The sequence below is a fragment of the Eulemur rufifrons genome, chromosome 6 (assembly GCF_041146395.1).
Source record: "Eulemur rufifrons isolate Redbay chromosome 6, OSU_ERuf_1, whole genome shotgun sequence".
Taxonomy (NCBI): Eukaryota; Metazoa; Chordata; class Mammalia; order Primates; family Lemuridae; genus Eulemur; species Eulemur rufifrons.
In genome coordinates, this window is record NC_090988.1 from 90,210,047 (window position 1) to 90,230,576 (window position 20,530).

Here is a 20,530-nt window from a genome sequence, read left to right on the forward strand (position 1 = left end):
CTACAAAATGATTCCAATATACTTTTTTAAAAAAAATATAGCCATGTTTTCTAGTAGCTAAATATTCATTTTTTAATACCCTGGCATTAAGATACTTAAACATCATAATCACTGATGTACATAAACGTACAGAAACAATCTGGAAGGATACATACCAAATTGTTTACAGTGGCTTTTTAGTAACTGAAAGGAATGAACATAAATAGTCTTTGCAATCAAAAGCCTTTAACATTTCTTCAATTTATGGCATCTAAGGCTGGAAACAAAAAAACTACATTGAGAACAACCACACTTTAATCTCCATGCTTACCTGTAGCTATAGTTGATTGGCTGTAGAGAACTGGAGAACTACCAATGGTAGCTGACCTTTGAACCACTGCAGTGCTAATTTCTGTAGCTTTTCTCTTTATCGCTTTAGTGGAAGGAGAACTAGAGATGGTAGAATCAACTGAACTCTGCAACACAAACATTCTGGTCAGTGGCTGAAGGCCCTGGTTAAACATACTCTTCTAAAATAAAATGATGTCAATCAAGCTCCGGTCCCCAAAATCATTCAAAATGTCAAAGCCCATTACTTACCTGGCTAGTTACAACTGTGGTTGGTACTGAAGGTTTCAAAGGAGTATCCTCCTCTGTTCCTGGGGCAGGAGGCTCCTCACTTCCCTCATCCTCCATCTCTACCTCCTGGATCTCACCATCTTCTACAGGAGGAGGTGGGGGTGGAGGGGGTGGAGGTGATTCTGGGGGTGGAGGTGGGGGTGGTGGCACTTCCAAGGGTAACGGAGGTTGAAGCACAGGAACATTTGACTGAAGGAGGGTCCAGAATGGAGTAAGTGGCATGAGTGATGAAGAAGAAACTTGACCAGAAAAGGATTCTTTACAAAGAGAACCTATGAAAACAGATAGGAGTTAGGAAAAAAACAAGACAAAGACTTCCTGGCTTCTATTCGTAGAAACATTCAATTGATTAATGAGACAAACATCTACAGGAACCTAAGCATAATATGCAAAGAATATGGAAAGCAGTTTCAAACAGCAGGGACTGGCTCCTCCCCCAACAAAAATCTGATCCACAGGCATCTAATTCTACACTGATGCCACTAAAATATTAACTTAGTTAAGAAATGACTTCCAGGAAAAGTAAATTTATGAACCTCATAATTAGCACTTCCCCCATCTGTGTTATACTAGACTTGACCTTTGGGTCCAGATTTATGGATGAGTAAATGAAGAATATCACATCAACTCAGACGAGAAATTCAGTTATATGAATCTGTAGTTTGGAGTTTTTGATTTGAAACACTCAGTTTCAGGATACCTAAGTAGAAGGTAATACCCTGGGGCCTTTTTTATTTCAAAAGTGAAGGCATGAGTGTTACATGTACATTTGCAATATTGAGTCCATGTATTTTGAGTGGAGGTGACCCAGAGAAGTTCCATTCAAAACACCCTTAAAAATTCTACCCATTTTGATTAACTTGGGTTATTAGTTTTTTGGGCTTTTTCCCCCCCGAGACAGGGTCTTGCTGTGTCACCCAGGCTGGAGTGCAGTGGTACGATCATAGCTCACTACAGCCTTGAACTCCTGGGTTCAAGTGATCCTCTCGAGTAGCTGGGACTACAAGTGCATGCTACCACATGCATGGCTAATTTTGACATTTTTTTTTTTTTTTTTTACAAATGGGGTCTTGCTATATTGCCCAAGATGGTCTCCAACTCCTGGCCTCGAGTGATCCTCCCACGGTGCTGGGATTACAGGCATGAGCCACCACACTTGGCTTGGGTTACTAAATTTTTAAAAAAACCCATTTGCTTGATGTCATTAAATTTTGTAAAAGTCTACAGTGTAGAAAGATTCTGATACTAACTCTTTGATACAACTCTGCATTGTCCATAGCTCTAATGCATTGTATTGACCACCAGGACTTCTATGATGGTGATTGTACATTCAGACTTTCATTCCTTCACATCTTTGTGTAAATTGCATTCATTAGTTCAATCACAGCAACGTAAGTTGGAGGTAATTTAGTTTTGTGATGAGAAAAGGGAAATTTAGGAAGACAAATATTAAATGTACATGATAATTCAGATTTAAAAAAAGAGGTGTTTGAAGATGCAGAGAATTTAAAATCATTGTTGCTAAAGTTTGAGTTAAGAAACTGCACCTAAAAAACTCAGGATCAGCTTTCCTCAAATTTTGCAAATGCCACCATTGATTACTGTTCTTTCTCTGCTGGGAAAACCTTTAAAGATTAGATAAAATAGGAGGATATACTTACTTGTAGCCTTCCCCATCCCTCTTTATCGTCAATAGGGAAGTTTCACAATATATGGGACTATTAGATAAATATCCCAGGAATGCTGAAGGGGGTTTTCTCCCTAAAATCATAGAATTTAGGAGTAGAAGAGACATGAGAAATCATCTATTTAAACCTCCTCATTTAAAGGTAATGAAACCCAGGCAGGAACTGACTTGCCCAAGATCATACAGGTGTTAGTGGCTAGGCCAGGGCCAGAACCCAAGTCTGACTCCTCATCTAGTACTTCCTATTTGATTAAGATTTCCTGGTGAGACAGCAGGAATCCAAGAGCTTTAGAAATCTCGGTAAAACAATAAATCTCATTTCTCATGGAGTAGATATCCAGATGCAGCCACCTGTTAAATTTCATGGTCAAAATGGTAAATTAAATAAGGTTCAATTATGAAAGGCTCTAGGGAAGGGATAAGGCCATTTACATGGCTTTGTTCAATATACACCACACTGGCACTCAACAAGGTAAAACCCCAAAGCGACCATGAGTCATTTGGCTTTTAGAATAGCTTTACTTTGATGGAACAGATAGATAATATGTTGTGTAAAAGACTTTAGCATGATTCACATTCTTTCCACAATTATTTTAAGATGGTTGCTTACTGCTAAGAGAACTGGAAAAAATTCACCAGAAAACATGAATGCAGTTTTCCAGTTAAAAAATTTCAAATGACTCATTAAATGTTTTTATTTGGCCGTATCTAATATTTATTCATACATTAACTTTCAGACAAATAAAGTCTGGTTATGGCCAGGCAGCCTACGATATACAATAGCACATCAACATTACATCAGAACTAAGGCAATAAACATTGAAAATTAATAACTTAATTATTAAGGATTAAACCTCCTTCCTCTAAACTAACCACAACATATGGTAGGTAAGAATATAAGATTTTATATCAGTAGTTTCTCATCTTGAAGCATAATGCTATACTGATATGATTATGATGGTGACATGCTGCTATACAGAGGAACAAGGAAAAACAGTAGGCTCAAAGTTAATAATGTAGTTTACGACCTCCAACAAAGCTAATCAGAATTAACTAAATCTTGTGTAAATACAATATTAAACTGGACTTGATAAATTTAGCCACATACAAGGAGAATTTTTAGAATACTTGAATCTTAGATCCTTTTGCAGTTACCTACACATGATGATTGCGTTTTCACACGCATGTATTAGATATGCCTCCCTCAAACTTTGTTACAAGGTCAGAACATTACCCCTGTCTGATGTGAAAATAATAATACTTAATCCCAAAGTGTACTCAAAACATAAAAGCTATGTCTTAACATCAATAATCATCTCCTTTAGCTTAAACACAACGAAATTCAAGAAATACTAGTTTGAATATCCATGCATATCATATTACAATGATGCTTCTTCTCCTTTCTAAATTTAATCCAGTTGGTATGGTACTTTTGCCATTTAAGAGCATACTGAGGTCTGAAGTCCAAGGAGAGATTAAATGATATACACAGCTCTTATGTGCTAAAAGGTTGTCAAATTATAAGCTTAAACATTGAATAGGGTGGGGATACAAATCTTTGGATACAAACCTTTCATTTTCCAAGAACCTTGTTTTTCTAAGCATCTTTATTTCTATTCATAGGCAGCCCTCCTTTATTTTCCACAAAGGAGAAATTATTGTTTAGTATTTTGAACCAAGAGGCCAGTTTAGCAATTTAAAGTAAAAAAATTATACAAACAGTTCCACCATAGAGCTTAAAAAAAGCATTTAAATTTAACTTAAGGACTTAAGCCCAATAAGACAGACATGTTTGGTATCTTCAAATATTACTTCTTCATTAGACATGATATTAAATCCAAACACTGAAACAATAGGATTAAAAATGATTGAGAAAAATTAATAGAACTTTGAAACTTCCTTGGATCCTCGTACTGTAATAATTTTGTTTTTAAAAGATGGTTTTAGTCACTGCTGAGCTGACCAAGAACATATGTAAACTGTCTTTATAGACTCCTAACAGTGATCAATATTGCTCTTAAATCCCACAGGCCTTGGTACAAGATTTTTATTCTATTTAGATCAAGTTTATCATATGGTTTTAGGGGTCCTCAATAAAGAGAGGCTTATGAATATAATCTGGTTTATCAGTGGCTGTTTTTTTGTTTTGTTTTGTTTTTTTGAGACAGGGTCTTGCTCTGTTACCCAGGCTGGAGTATAGCAGCATCATCATAACTCACTGTAACCTCAAACTCCTAGGCTCAAGCAATCCTCCTGCCCCTCCCGAGTAGCTAGGACTACAGGCACGTGCCACCACGGCAGTCTAATTTTTTCTATTTTTTGTAGAGATGGGGTCTCGCTCTTGCTCAGGCTGGTCTCAGACTCCTGACCTCCAGCAATTCTTTCACCTCCGCCTCTCAGGATGCTAGGATTACAGGAGCGAGCCACTCCGTCCAGCCTGCCTATCAGTGACTTCTCCTACACCACAACTAGTTTTATTTTAATCAGACAGGAGTGGCTAAGATCTACCTCTTACTAAGATAGTATCAACCATGTATGTCATTAATGAAGGGACAAAATAGCTTTATATTTAACTCTAATGTGTTCACAGAACATTCAGAGTTGGAACTGTACAATTTTCAACTTTGGAACACACGAGGAAGGGACATTAGACAGTGACCAGGAGTGGAATCACCTACCCAGAACCACTATCAAGCACCTTCAGTTCATTAACTACTAAAATGCTGTTTACAAAAAAACCAATCTACTGTAAGACATGTCTATTACTGCTACAAAAAGGGGAAAGTATTCAAAAGAAAATCTCTTTATGAGAAAAGGAGTTTATATCCTGTAACTTGAGAAAATACACTTCTGAAATGTGAAGTAGATTAAAACCGCCCTTTTGCTATGTTCTAAAATTGTAACTGCAGTGGCATGTGGCTTTCAATTTGAGGTGATCTGATGATGATTCCTAGGCTATTTGAGAAGTTAACAAAATCATTTGCTACATGACCAGTTTCATTTGGTACATTACCAGAACTTTTCTACTATGATCAGGGAGCCATTACAGAAACATCATTTTTGATAAGCAGAAGACAAAAGAATTCAGTTCTTCGCTCCCTATGTTATCAACAAATTACATTTTATTTATTTTCAAAAGTCTATTACTTTAGAAACCACCCATGACTCTTGCCTTCCTATGCCAGCACTTTAACAAACAGCTACCAGTTTTTAAGATTAAAGGTGGTTAATCACAGTCATGGATACTCACTGATATTTGTCATTCCAAGAAAGATGGACTGAGAGAGAGGAAAATGTATCTTCTTTAATAATGTGGCAATCAAGTTATGGCTCTTCTGAAGAGCTATCACATCCTCAGAGTAACTGAGGAGCAAAGAAAGCCTTATTTAAAAAAAAAAAAAAGTATAACAAAACTGAATTCCTCTAAGAATACCTTGAATGGGATGAGACATCCTATTTCTGATTGTTTTATACTAAGATAGTATTGGTGATTTTCAAAAGGCAATGATTTTGCTTCTCTGAAACAAGTACTAGTTACACATCATTTCTTCATGTTATTTTGATTTGTACCAACTACACTTCTTATAAGATTAGTGGAGTTGAGAAATGAGGCTGCAATATGAATAGATTAAGTGTTCCATAGAAATGTAAGACAAATTTCATCACGCCAGATATTGCCGACAGTGCAACTATCTAGTTCTTTAGCATTAATCAGCTTTCCTATTTTTGAAGACACAAAGCTGTATCTGTGGCATGATAGAATGGTTACAGCACAATCTTTGAAATCGATATATATTGGCTCATCTTCTCATTTTGAGCAGAGTCTGATACATTGTATCAATAGTATGCTGGTTTCTAATAAGAATAACTTGTGCATTCCTTATTTTAGTTCAAGCCACTATTTTTCAATTAGAAGCTTATATTAGTATAAACTCTTTTCTTCTTTTATGATATAAATTAACGAAAGTGTTTTTCTCTGAAAACATTTCTGTCCAATTAATACAGGGTAAATTGTCGCACCTGTAGGATTCTCAGAGGATTCTGCAGAATTTGAATCAGTGCCAGTTTTGTCTTTCAAGGTCTGTTTAGGAAGAGTCTCATCTCTACTTTCTTGTGCTTGGCTTTCTTCTTCCTCCTCCTCACCATCTGGGAACTCCCACTGAGACTCGCCCGACTGTTCGTTTACATAGAAATATCGTCTATGATCCCTAAATTACAAGAAAGAAAACACATGTTTTAAAACCCATTCTCCTACAAAGACACTTCCATTTGGTCCTGTCCCAGGACAGCAGTCTGCTCTCACAGGGACGAACCTCTTCTTATGGACTGCTATTCACAAAGGCAACAAAGAGCTTTGACAATTGAAGATGGAGAACCAAGGATAATTCAAAGCTATTTGCACTGCCAGCAGCTCTGTGAATATAGCCCTGTGCCCTCTCACTCCAACACATGACTTAGAAAACAACTTTCTCTTTTTGCTTTTTTTTGCCAATGCATAACAGGGTTTCAAGTTTCATTAATGAAGGGACTCAATCGCCTAGAACACTAATTTCCCTTCCAAAGAAGAGAACAACGAAGTTTGTGAAAGGTGACTCTTCCCCTCTTGGACCGTGGAATTCACATTTCATATTCTTGGTATCAAACACAGTGAAAGCTAAAGAGAGGGAGAGGATCTGGGAGCTGAAAAATAAAAGAGCAAAGATTTCAAATAACGAAAAAAAAAAACCAAGAAAAGCCAAATATATAAAGAAATGTTTTCATCTGACCTGCTGGCAGAGGATAGTAATCTTGTTCTTCATTCACATCTTCAGCCACGAAGTTTTCCTTAACTTCACCGAGGTTAATCAGGAGTAGTTGCTTCCAGAGGTCCTGTAAAGCGCACAGAGCTCTCGCATGCGCTTAACCCCCAAGCCCGCCCTACTCCGTGCAACACTCTGGAGAGTAAAAACCAGCTTTGTCCAATCTTGGGAAAAAATCCGTTACATGGAACACTGTAAACAATGCTTTTTGTTTCTCCAATGTGTGGCTGGCCCAGACTTTGTGCTTGCGGGGCTTTGCCTGCCCAGCACTGCTAACTGTAGCTGCTCTCAGTCTGCAGACAGGCTGTCACGTCGTCAGGTGGTGGTGATCACAAATCATGTCTGAGATGTCAAAGGTGAAAGGTGAAAAGGGGAGAAGAGTGCGTACCTGTCCCAGTGGCAGGACCAGCCTTTAGGAGTGGCGTTTATTTCATACTGTTTTAGTTGTTCTGCAGCATCCTGAAGTTTTCGTTTAAGGTAGTTTCCATTAAGAGCCCCTTCCCGCCAGTCTGCAATTCGAGTCTACAATCAACAGAGAAATAAGTTAGACGTTATTATGTTAGGAGACAGAGGTAAAAGGAACATAAATCTTCTGCCCTGAGACTATATCACTACTCTGACAGGAGAGCAGACTAAAGAAAAATACACCCCATCTCAATTTCATGGAACAATCCTAAGTGCACTGAAGAGTTCTGTAAAATGATTGGGGTCCAGTATATTTTTACACTGCCAACTTTCCGTTATTTGTGAAAATTGAGCTGTAGTAGTTTTCTCTTCCACATTAGACTTTATTTAAAATTTGGTTTCCCCAATAGTTTTACCTTCTACTTTTTTGGGAAAGATATTTCACTTAGTTCAGCACTGTTAGGAATCAAAATTAAAGGTTCAGTTCTTTTTTTTTTCTTTTTGTTGAGACAAGGTCTTGCCTGGGTAGACTGCAGTAGAGTCATCTCATCTTAGCTCACTGCAACTAAAACTCCAGGCTCAGCTCAAGTGATCCTCCTGCCTCAGCCTCCCAGGGTGCTAGGATTATGGGCCTGAGCCACCACGCCCGGCCCTAAAGGTTCAGTTCTTATGGAAATCAGTCAACTTCCTGCAGGAGCTCTTTATCTAATAATCCTACCTGCCATTTTATAAAGTATGCAGGTTACAAACAGGACTCAGAACTTTTCTTTTTAAACATATTTATATGCCTATTGAAGGTGGTATCATCATTATACATATACTTTGGATATCTATCTTCAAAATTATATTTTGTTTTGGCTAATATATAGTTTTATTTCCAGGATTGATGGTTAAAATACACATCAAGGTTAGAAATAATTTTGGTTTAAAATGTAAGCAAGACAGATTCTTTTTTTTTTGAGATGGGCTCTCACTGTGTCACCCAGGCTGGAGAGCAGTGGCACATCATCATAGTTCACCACAGCCTCAAACTCCTGGCCTCAAGTGATCCTCCCATCTCGGTACCCTCAAAGAGCTGGGATTACAGTCATGAGCCACTGTGCCCAGCATTTCATTCAAACACTGACTGTTTCCACCAAAAAATGGCTAAGTTACCTCAGTCTGTAAGAGCAGCATGTGAAAATTGGAGATGGACTGTCTATTAATGCCTAGAAATTCAAATTTACTCGTCAGGGTATTTGCCAGTTCGCCAATCTGAAACTACAATGTAGGAAAGAAAAAAAGGAAAAATAAAAATAGTATCAACAGTATTTTCTGTATTATATAACTTTTTCATTTATTATTACAGATACCAGCATGAGCCTGCCTATAAACAGCCTTCCTCAAACAGCTATATCTAGTTAGGTAGAAGATAAAATTCTAACTTATATAAAATAATTCATATAAAGTGATAAAACAAAGTGATAAATAATGACAGAAGATCTATAGGAATCAAATGCATATCTATACTCAATCCATCATAATGCATTCTAACACAACATGGAATTCAACAGTTAAAAATAGATCCTAATCTTAAAATGTTGAACTCAGAAAGAGAGTATTATTAGAATTGTGGTGGCCAGGGCCAGGGGCAGGGAGAAATGGGAAGATGTTGATTAAAGAGTACAAATTTTCAATTATAAAATGAGTAAGTCTGGGGGATCTAACGTAGTACATGGTGACTACAGATAACAATATTGTCTTGTATATTTGAAATTTGTTAAGTGAGTAGATCTTAAATGTTCTCAGGACACACACACACAAAAGACAACTATGCAAGGTAAGGTGATGAATACGATAATTAGCTGGTTTGTGGTAATCATATCACAATGTATACACACAACAAATTATCATGTACACTGTAAACGTATTCAATTTTTGTCAATTATACATCAATAACACTGGAAAAAATATATTCTGAATTAACTCCCAATATTGCCAAATTGCCACTTACCCATTACTGTTTATACTAGCCACTTGCTGAAGCCTAAAACAAAATTAATTCTCCCAGTCCCTTCTATATGGTTGCTCACTAACCAATGAGGAGTTCTCTCTCTCTTTCAAATCAAAAGAATATGCTACGTAGTTTTTTTCAGACTATCCTTAAATAGCCAATACTTATTAGTCTAACTCTCCCCATGAGATCAGATTAGAAACGCAATTGGAACTAAGTTTGCCTTTGTATAAAAATAAGTATTTCATGGAGAACTATTTCTGTGACTTCTAGTCTCTTTTGTACTCTCAAAGTAGAGAAGCCTGTATTAATAAGTTACTGCTTTCAAATCAAGGCTTAACTTAAAAGTAATTAGCATTTATAATTTATTTTTCATTTCTGAGCATCAAGCCAGCCTTGTAATCCCTTATTCCAGCCTTAAATATGACCTTTTCATCTAACCAAGTAAATGATTTAGCTCTGGAGATAGTATAGATTACTTCCACTACTTGCTAAGAGAAAGAAGTTTAATGACTGGCCTTTTTTGTCAGGCTGCATTAAGTAATATACTTACTTTCAAATCCTGTTCTTCTTCTACTTTTGGTGCTATCTGTACTTTTATTTTTTCTGGAGATTCTTCCACTTCCATCTCTTTGTCTGAATTCTCATCTGTTTTTTCTGAATTTTCAGCACCAACTGCTGTAAAAGAAAACATGTGAAATTAAATGGAAAAGGACCAATACAAATACAGCCCCACATAAATTTTCTTCCTCTTACAGCAGATACCTGAAAAAGGTTATCAGAGCTCTCTTCTTTGCTTTTGCTTGCTCATTAAAGCCCTTACATCTTGTCAACCCACGGTCTTTATAAAGCCAAAAACTTTATCCTTTGTAATCACCTTTTTAAAAATGTTATCTATAAATAAAATTTACTTTTTTCTACTAGATTATCCTGTATAGTTTCTTCTTTGCCTTTCTACTTAACATCTTTTCTTATCTTCTTTTCCAGAATACTGCTGCTCCAATTACTTACAAAAGGTGGATATCAAACCTAGAATATATAGGATTTTTTATTAAGATGGGAGGCTTGGAGGGAAGGCTCTCAAAATCAGAGCAGCATTAATTTTAAACCAACTGATAACTTCGTTCCAGGTTAAGACCTACAGACAATCTACATTGGATCCACCTATTATGGCTGGTGTTCATGTCTGTTGGTAGCAGAACCCTCCAAAACAGAAAGCGTGTACCATCAACTTAAATGAAGCACAAGATATGAACCCCCTTCATAATCTTTATAACACCTGCATACCCAAAGTAACCCATACATACAATCTTTTTTTTTTTTTTTTTTTTTGAGAAGAGTCTCACTCTGTCGCCTGGGCTAGAGTGCCATGGCATCAGCCTAGCTCACAGCAACCTCAAACTCCTGGGCTCAAGCAATCCTCCTGCCTCAGCCTCCCAAGTAGCTGGGACTACAGGCTCGAGCCACCACGCCTGGCTAATTTTTTGCTTCTATTTTTAGTTGACTGGCTAATTTTTTTTTGCTTCCTATTTTTAGTAGAGATGGGGGTCTCACTCTTGCTCAGGCTGGTCCTGAACTCCTGACCTCAAGCAATCCTTCCACCTTGGCCTCCCAGAGTGCTAGGCTTATAGGCGTTGAACCACCGCTCCCGGCCCACACATATAAATCTAAATGACAGTCATGAGAATATCACAGTTTAAAAAAAACCCAAATTTGAGAACCTTTTCTTAAAGCTGGTTAATCCTTGATCTGAAGTAAAATGTGACTTTAACATCAATTCGAACAGCTTGTTATAGCCTAAACCTTTATGTTAAGTGCTTAACCTTATCATATAATGGCCTTATTCTCCTTTCACCTAACCATTAACATTCTTTATTTCCAAACTGTCTGAAAAAAAATCTACTGATCCCACCTATTAATTTAATAATGTCATTGTGTATTAGAAATCTTTTATCTGGTGTCCAGTACAATAATTTAACAATTTTAAGAACCACTAGAGCTCTAAGACTGGAATGTTTTGGAGAGCAAGTACACAGGCTCTATCTAATTAGTATGCACAGACCTCTTGACCTAGCAGTATGACACTAGGAATCTATACTGCAGTGATATTAAAATGTGCATAAAGATACAATCACCAGGATCAGCTGGTTTGAAGGCAGCGAGTTATCTCAATTAACTGTTCACAGTCAGTTACAGATCAAACTTCTTGGTCTACTCTTTCCCTCCTGCTTCTCGCTACTTGACTAGTCTTAAAAAAAACAGGGGGATACAAGTACCATGATGTTTACTAGAGCATTATTCACTGTGAAACATATGTGTATAATACAGTTTAAAGCATAAAATGAACACTCCAATAACACAGCTTACTTATTAACTTATTTATTACGTATTAACAGAATACCCAAACAGCTCTGAAGCTCCTTGTGCCTGTCAACACATCCACACCAAACATTACCTACCTCTACTCCTATGGTGTCAGTCACTATATTCCTTTAGCTTCATAATGGACAGATCTTTAAGTACAATATTTTTACCTATTTTCCAACTTATATACATAGAATATTAACATACACATTCTTCTGTGGCTTTTTTTGTTCAACATTTTTGCTTCTAAGATCAATTCATGTTGATGAACATAACTATGGCTTATTTGTTTTGTCACTGCTGCTTAGTATTCCACTATAAGAATATACCACAATCTATTCATTCTTTTTTTAATGGACATTTGTGTGGCCTATGTGGTTGTTTTTTTTTTTTGTTTTTTTTTTTGAGACAGACTCTCACTTTGTTGCCCAGGCTAGAGTGCTGTGGCATCAGCCTAGCTCACAGCAACCTCAAACTCCTGGGCTTAAGCCATCCTTCTGTCTCAGCCTCCTGAGTAGCTGGGACTACAGGCATGTGCCACCATGCCCGGCTAATTTTTTTTCTATATATATTTTTAGCTGTCCAGATGATTTCTTTCTATTTTTTTTTAGTAGAGATGGGGGGTCTCGCTCTTGCTCAGGCTGGTCTCGAACTCCTGACCTCGAACGATCCTCCCGCCTCGGCCTCCCAGAGTGCTAGGATTACAGGCGTGAGCCACCGTGCCCGGCCTTATATGGTTATTTATTTATTTATTTTTTTTGATTCTACAACTGCAGCATTTTTCTTTTTCTTTAGAGATGGGGTCTAACTCTATCGCTCGCCCAGGCTGGAGTGTAATGGTGTCATCATAGCTCCTAAAGCCTTGAACAACTGGGCTCAAGGATCCTCCTGCCTTAGCCTCCTGAATACCTGGGACTATAGCTGTGCACTACTGTGCCTGGTTAATTTTTTATTTACATTTTGTAGAGACAGGGTCTTGCTTTGTTTCCCAAGCTGGTCTTTCACTGCTGGTCTCAAGTGATCCTTCCACCTTGGCCTTCCTCCCAAAGTGTGGGATTACAGTCATGGACCACCACACCCAGCCAACATTATTTTTTAAAGAGTGAAACAGACACAATTTAAATGTCCACTGAGAGGGGGAAGAGTTTCTTGTAAAGACAGGAAATGGTTTGGCAAGATAGACGTATATAAAGGATAGAGAAAATGGACTGCAGGAGTAGGGAATGAGAATAAGGAAAAGATGAAGGGAGACATAGAATTTTCCTTCGTATTCTTTCTATATTGCTGATTGAGAAGAAAAAATTCAAACAAGGATGTTTGCTTTTGGTTACTACCTGTGTCTGTTCGTTGGTTTTAGAGGCAGGGACTCACTATGTTGCCCAGGCTACCTGGCTCAAGGAATCCTCTTGCCTCAGCCTCCCATGCCACTGTGCCCAGCTATTTGTTTTTTAACCATGCCCCTATACAAGTATTTTCTGCTAGGTATACTCAACTAAGATTTGGTGTTCAAATCTTATTGCTAACTTTCAACCACAGAATTAGGGCCAAATGGAGATTAAAATATTAGCTTTATCCAAGGCTCTCTGATAAGACTGAAAAACGGAACAGGCCTCTTCTACCTTACCCTGAATGAAGATAAGTTGGGTCCTCATGACAGGATCAAACTGTCTTCCCACCCACACGGAGGTTCAGCAACTTTTATAAAAGGAGAGCAGAAATGAGGCTGGGCTCCCCAGAAATAGTCCTTGCCTGCCTTGCTTACCACCTGGAAACAGTGAGCAAAGGAGAGCCCGTGGGCTTTAGAACGATCAAGGCAGTTTCTGCGGCACACAATTAAAAAAGGAGGCCAGTATCAATCTTGTTTTCTGCTTTTCAGGGAGAAGTAATCCCCACTCAGTAATGAATATATCATCCAATGGATGTCAACCTCTCAGACTTTATTTCTCTACTAGAGATGGAAGAGAAAAACGTAGAGGAGTAGAAGGAAGCTTCCTTCCTAGCACTTCCCCGAAAGGAGAAAAGCATGATATCCCTCTTTTTGCTGAAGAGAAAATCTAAAAAAGGGAAAGAAGATTTCCTTCCCCTCTGTATCTTTCAACTCCAAAGTTTAGCATGAAGCACAACTTACCGGTTTCTCCATTTTCTGGAGTATCTCGTCCAGTTTTGCTAGAACTTCGGCTGGTAGATTCTGGACTGGTAGCTCGAACAAACATCTTCCATTTTCCTCTTTTAGACATAAGTCTACGCATTCCATCTTGAGATGCTGGCTGGCTGTTATCAGAACGTGGACTAGACCCTGACACACTACCATCTCCTTCCTCCAAGGCTCGCAACTCTGCCTACAACGAACATGACAATAAAGTTAGAGTGTCATTAACTGCTTATTTAAGCATTTGTGACTGGCAAAAATAACAGCCATGACTATGTTCTTAGAATTTAAAATCTTTGATAACAGGAAGCAGTTCTTAATATATTTCTGCCATCAGAATTGAGCATTATGCTTCACATTCTATTGCTACTCAATATATGCTTATTCATAATTATACTAACAAATATTGAAGGGGATAGGTCCTAGAGATCCACAAATATATAAATTTTCCATTATGCTTACCCAACAGAAAAAGCTTAATTTAACTAGTCCCCTATAGCTTCAAATTATTCAAATGGGGGAAAGCTTCAAGAAGATATTACTGTTATAACACCTGTGAAGATTTTGCTTCATACAAGGACCTTTTAAGGCAACAGATTAAACTGTTCTAAGGGGGGGAAAAAAGGCAGAAAATAGATAAAAACCAACATCCCAATGAGGAAAGTTTCCTGTGGACCATCTTTTTTGTAAAGGGATGGCACATGAAATTATAGGTTCCTTTTAATTCTCCTTATCATACAATGCCCATTTAACCATCCAAACAATGCCATGGTTCATGTCTGGAAGTCAACTTGCACTTTAATTATAGGATTAAAAACTGAATTATTACAATGTTCATTTGTTAAGAAGTTAAATCAGGCCGGGCACGTGGCTCACGCCTGTAATCCTAGCACTCTGGGAGGCCGAGGTGGGCGGATCGTTTGAGCTCAGGAGTTCGAGACCATCCTGAGCAAGAGCGAGACCCCATCTCTACTAAAAATAGAAAGAAATTATATGGACAGCTAAAAATATATATAGAAAAAATTAGCCGGGCATAGTGGCGCATGCCTGTAGTCCCAGCTACTCGGGAGGCTGAGACAGGAGGATCGCTTGAGCTCAGGAGTTTGAGGTTGCTGTGAGCTAGGCTGACGCCACGGCACTCACTCTAGCCTGGGCAACAGAGCGAGACTCTGTCTCAAAAAAAAAAAAAAAAAAAGAAGAAGAAGTTAAATCAAAGTTTTAACGTTCACTGTACCTATCCTTTGTTTGTTTGTTTGTTTGTTTGTTTTGGAGACAGAGTCTTGCTCTGTTGTCCAGGCTAGAACGCCGTGGCATCAGCCTAGCTCACAGCAACCTCAAACTGAGTAGCTGGGAGTACAGGTGGGTGCCACCATGCCCGGCTAATTTTTTTCTATTTTTAGTAGAGATGGTGTCACACTCTTGGCTCAGGCTGGTCTCCAATTCCTAAGCTCAAGCAACCCTCCTGCCTTACCCCCCCCAGAATGCTAGGATTACAGGCGAGAGCCACTGTGCCTGGCCTGTATCTATCCTTAAATCAGAATAATGTCAAGTCTTTATCAGTTGTCACCTACCAAAAGCATTATCAGGGACAAAAATACCAAGTTTTTACTGCATAAGCTTAAAGACATCTAAATGAAAGAATAACAAAATCTCAGTAATGGGTGTAAGTCAAGCACAATGATCCCTGTGTACAATAGTACTGAGGGGGAAAATATACGTCAACTAAACCTTCAAAATCTTACTTTTTTCCTTTCCAAAACTAGTTCCAGCTCAAGGGTATCTTGTTCCTCTTCCTCCTCGCTTTCTCCAGATTGGACGACACTGCAAAGATCCTCCTGAGAAGGGTCTTCTATATTGTCCAACATAACTTCTTGTGGCTTTGCTATGGTTGCTGCTTCTTCTACTGTTGTACTTGTTTCTTTCACTTCTGAAACTGGCTCTTCTTTACAAATTACTTTTCTTCTCCATCTCTCTTCTTCCTCTTTTATTCCCTCAGGCAACAAAGGGGCAAGTAGTGATGCTGCCACCCCTTTCTTCTCCTCCTCATTATTTGAGAGAGCCTGAATTCCTTCATTTACTTCCTGCAAAGAATAAAATAATTTAGTCTCACTTAATTCTTCAAGAAATCTTACCTGCATCCGCATTCAAGTGTTCATAGTAACTATTTTCAGTAACTGGGTATTTTTTAAAACCACCTCCCAAAAGATTGGTATGTATTTGCACCATTACATGTATATAATAGAACACTGTTACTTTGGAAAGGCAGTGATCGAACTAGAGTCTAGCTCTGGGTGAGTCTTAAATATATCCTCCCCGTTATTCTTAGGATGTCAAGACAGTCTAATAATAATCAGAGGCAGATTTAAGTAAGATCAGGAATTTATTAGCTCAACACATGACTAGATAAATCTTCACCTTCTGCTGTACGATGAGAAAATCTCACCGGTATGCTGTGAAGGTGATTTAGAGGAAAATGAAATACTCCTAAAATGAAATATGGGACTATATTTAAAATATTTTCCCCATTGGGATAATACTTGTCCTACCTCCCTTCTAGAGCTGTGATTTAATTATTTTAAAAGTACTTTTTGATACCGAAAAAGTCATCATTTTAAAACTGAAGATAAACTGTAATTCAATACACACTCTCCAAAGAATACAACTTGCTTTTCTTACTAACGTAGCCATAGAAATATTCGTATTTCACTAGTACAGACTTAGGATCCCTACTATTAAGATCCAAGATGCTCTTTTGAGCACTATCACGATGCTCAAAGGAAATGCTCAGTGGAACATTTCAGATTTCAGACTGTCAGACAGGCAATATTTACCAAGTAAGTATAATGCAAATATTTCAGAATCCCAAAAAATCTGAAAGCTGAAATACTTCTGGTCCCAAGCATTTCAGATAAGGGATGCTTACCCTGCAGCAGTTTTTAATTTTAAGGTAGTTGTTCTTTTTCTTTGAAAAAAATCTTACGTGGAATCCCAAAATAATAGAATGATTCTGTCTGAAGTGGAGATGGGGACCTGCAGCCCTGCCTGGTTGGCTACTCCCAAGTCCTTCACAATGACCCAAAGAAACCTCTATGGCACCCCAATGCTCTGAAAAACCACTGAACTGGATAACTGCGATAAATGCTGCCTATGCAGAAAAATAGATTAAAACAAAGAAACAGAATTTATCATGTTTTGCATCTGTGTTATAAAGCTTCTATACCTGTGCTCAGAGTAACATTCAAGTTTATTAGATTTAAAAATAAGCAAATGACGTAAACCGCAACACTGACCTTTTTAACTTCTCGCTTGGCTATGACTGGTCCACTTTTACTACTGGAAACAGAAATAGTTTTCTCCTTATTATATAAGTCTGTATTTGCCACAAAACTAGTTTCAGCACCTGTTACAGAACTAAAAAAATATATATACTTAGTGAAAGAAATACAAGACAAATGAGCAAAAGACAAGACTATGATTTCCTTCTAGGTAATCTCTTTTTCAAGTTCATTCTTACCTGGTCTGGTAATGCAATCCCTGTACCTGGGTGGCAAGATACTGGGGTAACTCCCAAGTCACTTCATTTGTTTGTGTGTTCCAATAATAATAACAGCCTGTGTTCTCATCCCAGACTTCCTGCCAATCTCCCATCTCAATTCCGACTATAAGAAAATAAAACAATTATTTTTTTGGATACAGGGCCTCACTCTGTCTCATGGGCTAGAGTGCAGTGGTGTCATCAGAACTCACTGCAACCTCAAACTCCTGGGCTCAAGTGATCCTCTTGCCTCAGCTTCCTCAGTAGTTGGAACTACAGACATACGACACAGTGCCCAACTGATTTTCTTATTTTTATTTTTGTAGAGACAAGGTCTCTCTATATTGCCCAGGCTGGTCTTTAACTCCTAGCCTCAAGCAATCCTCCCACCTTGGCCTCCCAAAGTGCTGGGATTACAGTCATGAGCCATTGCACTCAGCCAAAACAAATTGTAAGAAGCACAAATTCCTCCAAAGTTCTGGCTTCCATCCCAACTCACCTCTAAAGCCACAAAAGTCTAACACAGGGTTACTCAAAACATTTTGGGCTGATCGGTGCCCTGCCTCCTGCATTGTGACAAACAAAAATATCTACAGACATTGTCAAATATCTCGTGGGTGCAACCCCTCACCCCTGGTTGAGAACCACTGGTCTAACATTAAGAATTATTTTCTCGATAAACTTTCAGAGCCACCTTTGCACACATGATTTAAAAAAAAAAAAAAAAAAAAGTTTGCTAGTCCAAAAATGTATTTTAAACTCCAAAATACTTTTAAAAATAATGGCTTTTATCATTCACCTGGCATTGTCTGCTACTAGTTAAAAGGGTGACCAGTTATTTTTCAAAAGATAAAAATTATATCCTACAAGTTTTTAGAGACCACTATCCTACACACCATCTTCCAAATACTACATTTGAAAGGGCAGAATCCTAAAGTCCGGACCTAAAGCATCTCGGCTTTCATTTATGAATGTCAATGCCTAGAATATCTTTAAGGATTACACTTTAGATTTCTTTAAAAATCAAAGGATCAAGTTTACCTCCTGCTAGTGAACACTGGGTATCATACTGCCACCCTGATGTCTGGGTTGAGTCTGTTCCATTTGAAGTAGTGGAAGAAAGGGCAGATGCTGCTGCTTCCTTTGGCTCTGGTCGAGGTGGAGTTGGAGGTGGAGCAGAAGCCCCTACAGGAGCTGAAGGCTGAGGAGCTGTTATGGCATCTATCTCCTTCAGAATGAAAAGAGTAACAAATGCGTTAATTGCATCAAAACCAGAAATTTGAGGAAATGGCAATCACTTAAAATTCTAAATGCTTATTCTCAACTTCTCAAATCAAAACCCTTCAGCCAGGCACTGTGGCTCATACCTGTAATCCTAGCACTCTGGTAGGCCAAGGTGGGATGATCTCTTGAGCTCAGGAGTTCAAGACCAGCCCAAGCAAGAGCAAGACCCTGTCTCCACTAAAAAAACTGAAAATTTAGCCGGGCATGGTGGCACATGCCTATAGTTCCAACTACTCGGGAGGCTGAGGCAGGAGGTTTGCTTGAGTCCAGGAGTTTGAGGTTGTCATGAGTTAGGCAGATGCCATGGCGCTCTAGTCCAAGAAACAGAGCAAGACTCTGTCTTTAAAAAAAAAAAAAAAAAACAGGCCGGGCACAGTGGCTCATGCCTGTAGTCCTAGCTACCTGGGAGGCCGAGGCGGGAGGATAGCTGCAGCTCAGGGGTTCGACACCAGCCTGAGCACAGAGAGACCCTGTCTCTCTTTAAAAAAAAAAAAAAAAAAAAAAAAACTAATAAATTAAAAATAAAACAAACAAACAAAAAAACCCGTATCTTCCAATTATACAAGTTCCCCAACCCCCTCCAATTCTTCTTTCTTCTCCTTCTTGCAAGTTTTACAAAAAGAGGGAAGAGATGGAGGAAAGGAGGTAGAGGGAGAGATACTGAGACCAACAAGTATGCTGACCCACTGGAGATCCAGGTCCCAAGTAGGCTTCAGTAAATAAAAAACCCAAACAAAGGCATCACTGACCGCTAGGAAGTTGGCCAATGTACTATCAATATCAGTTGACTGGTTTCCATTTGCCTCTTTGGATTGTGCTGGTTTTTCAGAAACATCACTCTCATCATCATCACTGTCAGCATAAGCACCAAGTAAGCACAGACCGCCTGGAAACAAACAAACAAAAAAGATTAGAATATAACATCAAAATTAATAATCACTGAACTACCACAGAGATATAAATTACATTATGTACTTAAAATTAATAAGAGCAATCTGGCCAGGCATGACATCTCACATCTGTAACCCTAGCTGAGGTGGGCGGATGGCTTGAGCCCAGGAGTAACCAGCCTAGGCAACACAGCCCCTATCCCTGGGGGGAGGGGGAGGAAAATTAAAAACTAGGCCTGGCATTGTGGCTCACGCCTGTAATCCTAGCACTCTAGGAGGTCAAGGCGGGAGGATCGCTCGAGGTCAGGAGTTCGAGACCAGCCTGAGCAAGAGCAAGATCCCGTCTCTACTAAAAAAATAGAAAGAAATGATCTGGACAGCTAAAAATATATAGAAAAAATTAGCCAGGCATGGTGGTACATGCCTGTAGTCCCAGCTACTCGGGAGGCTGAGGCAGGATTACTTGAGCCCAGGAGTTTGAGGTTGCTATGAGCTAGGGCTGACGCCATGGCACTCTAGCCCAGGCAACAGAGCGAGACTCTGTCTAAAAGAGAAAAACAAATAAACAAACAAACTAAAATAAAAAATAAAATGAATGTGCACAGCTACTTGACATCCTCCCTAAAATACATGCTCAATTACTCAACTTTTCAAGACAGCACATAGTATATGATGATTTTAGAATTTGGTGATTAAAGTGTTCACCTTAAAACACTAAGTCAGGTTAGGCATGGTAGCTCACGCCTGCAATCCTAGCACTCTGAGAGGCCGAGGCAGAAGGATTACTTGAGGTCAGGGGTTCAAGA

The 20,530-nt window shown here is 38.6% G+C and overlaps 1 protein-coding gene and 1 non-coding gene across 3 annotated transcripts in view; one reads left to right on the forward strand and one right to left on the reverse strand.

The window, feature by feature from the left end:
• Nucleotides 1-20,530, reverse strand: part of FNBP4 (formin binding protein 4) — a 33,761-nt gene that overhangs the window by 8,106 nt on the left and 5,125 nt on the right. For both annotated transcript variants that reach the window (XM_069471395.1, XM_069471396.1), the window contains exons 3-14: nucleotides 19,584-19,720; nucleotides 18,592-18,778; nucleotides 17,530-17,674; nucleotides 17,306-17,426; nucleotides 15,758-16,096; nucleotides 13,995-14,205; nucleotides 10,056-10,180; nucleotides 8,665-8,769; nucleotides 7,493-7,626; nucleotides 6,326-6,513; nucleotides 580-890; nucleotides 311-455 (exon numbers count right to left, since the gene is read on the reverse strand). In XM_069471395.1, the coding sequence (XP_069327496.1) occupies nucleotides 311-455; nucleotides 580-890; nucleotides 6,326-6,513; nucleotides 7,493-7,626; nucleotides 8,665-8,769; nucleotides 10,056-10,180; nucleotides 13,995-14,205; nucleotides 15,758-16,096; nucleotides 17,306-17,426; nucleotides 17,530-17,674; nucleotides 18,592-18,778; nucleotides 19,584-19,720 (2,148 nt within the window). The remainder of the gene's footprint in view (nucleotides 1-310; nucleotides 456-579; nucleotides 891-6,325; nucleotides 6,514-7,492; nucleotides 7,627-8,664; nucleotides 8,770-10,055; nucleotides 10,181-13,994; nucleotides 14,206-15,757; nucleotides 16,097-17,305; nucleotides 17,427-17,529; nucleotides 17,675-18,591; nucleotides 18,779-19,583; nucleotides 19,721-20,530) is intronic.
• Nucleotides 3,445-3,551, forward strand: LOC138385643 (small nucleolar RNA U13). Its single transcript, XR_011233860.1, has one exon. It is a non-coding gene; the product is annotated as a small nucleolar RNA U13 (small nucleolar RNA).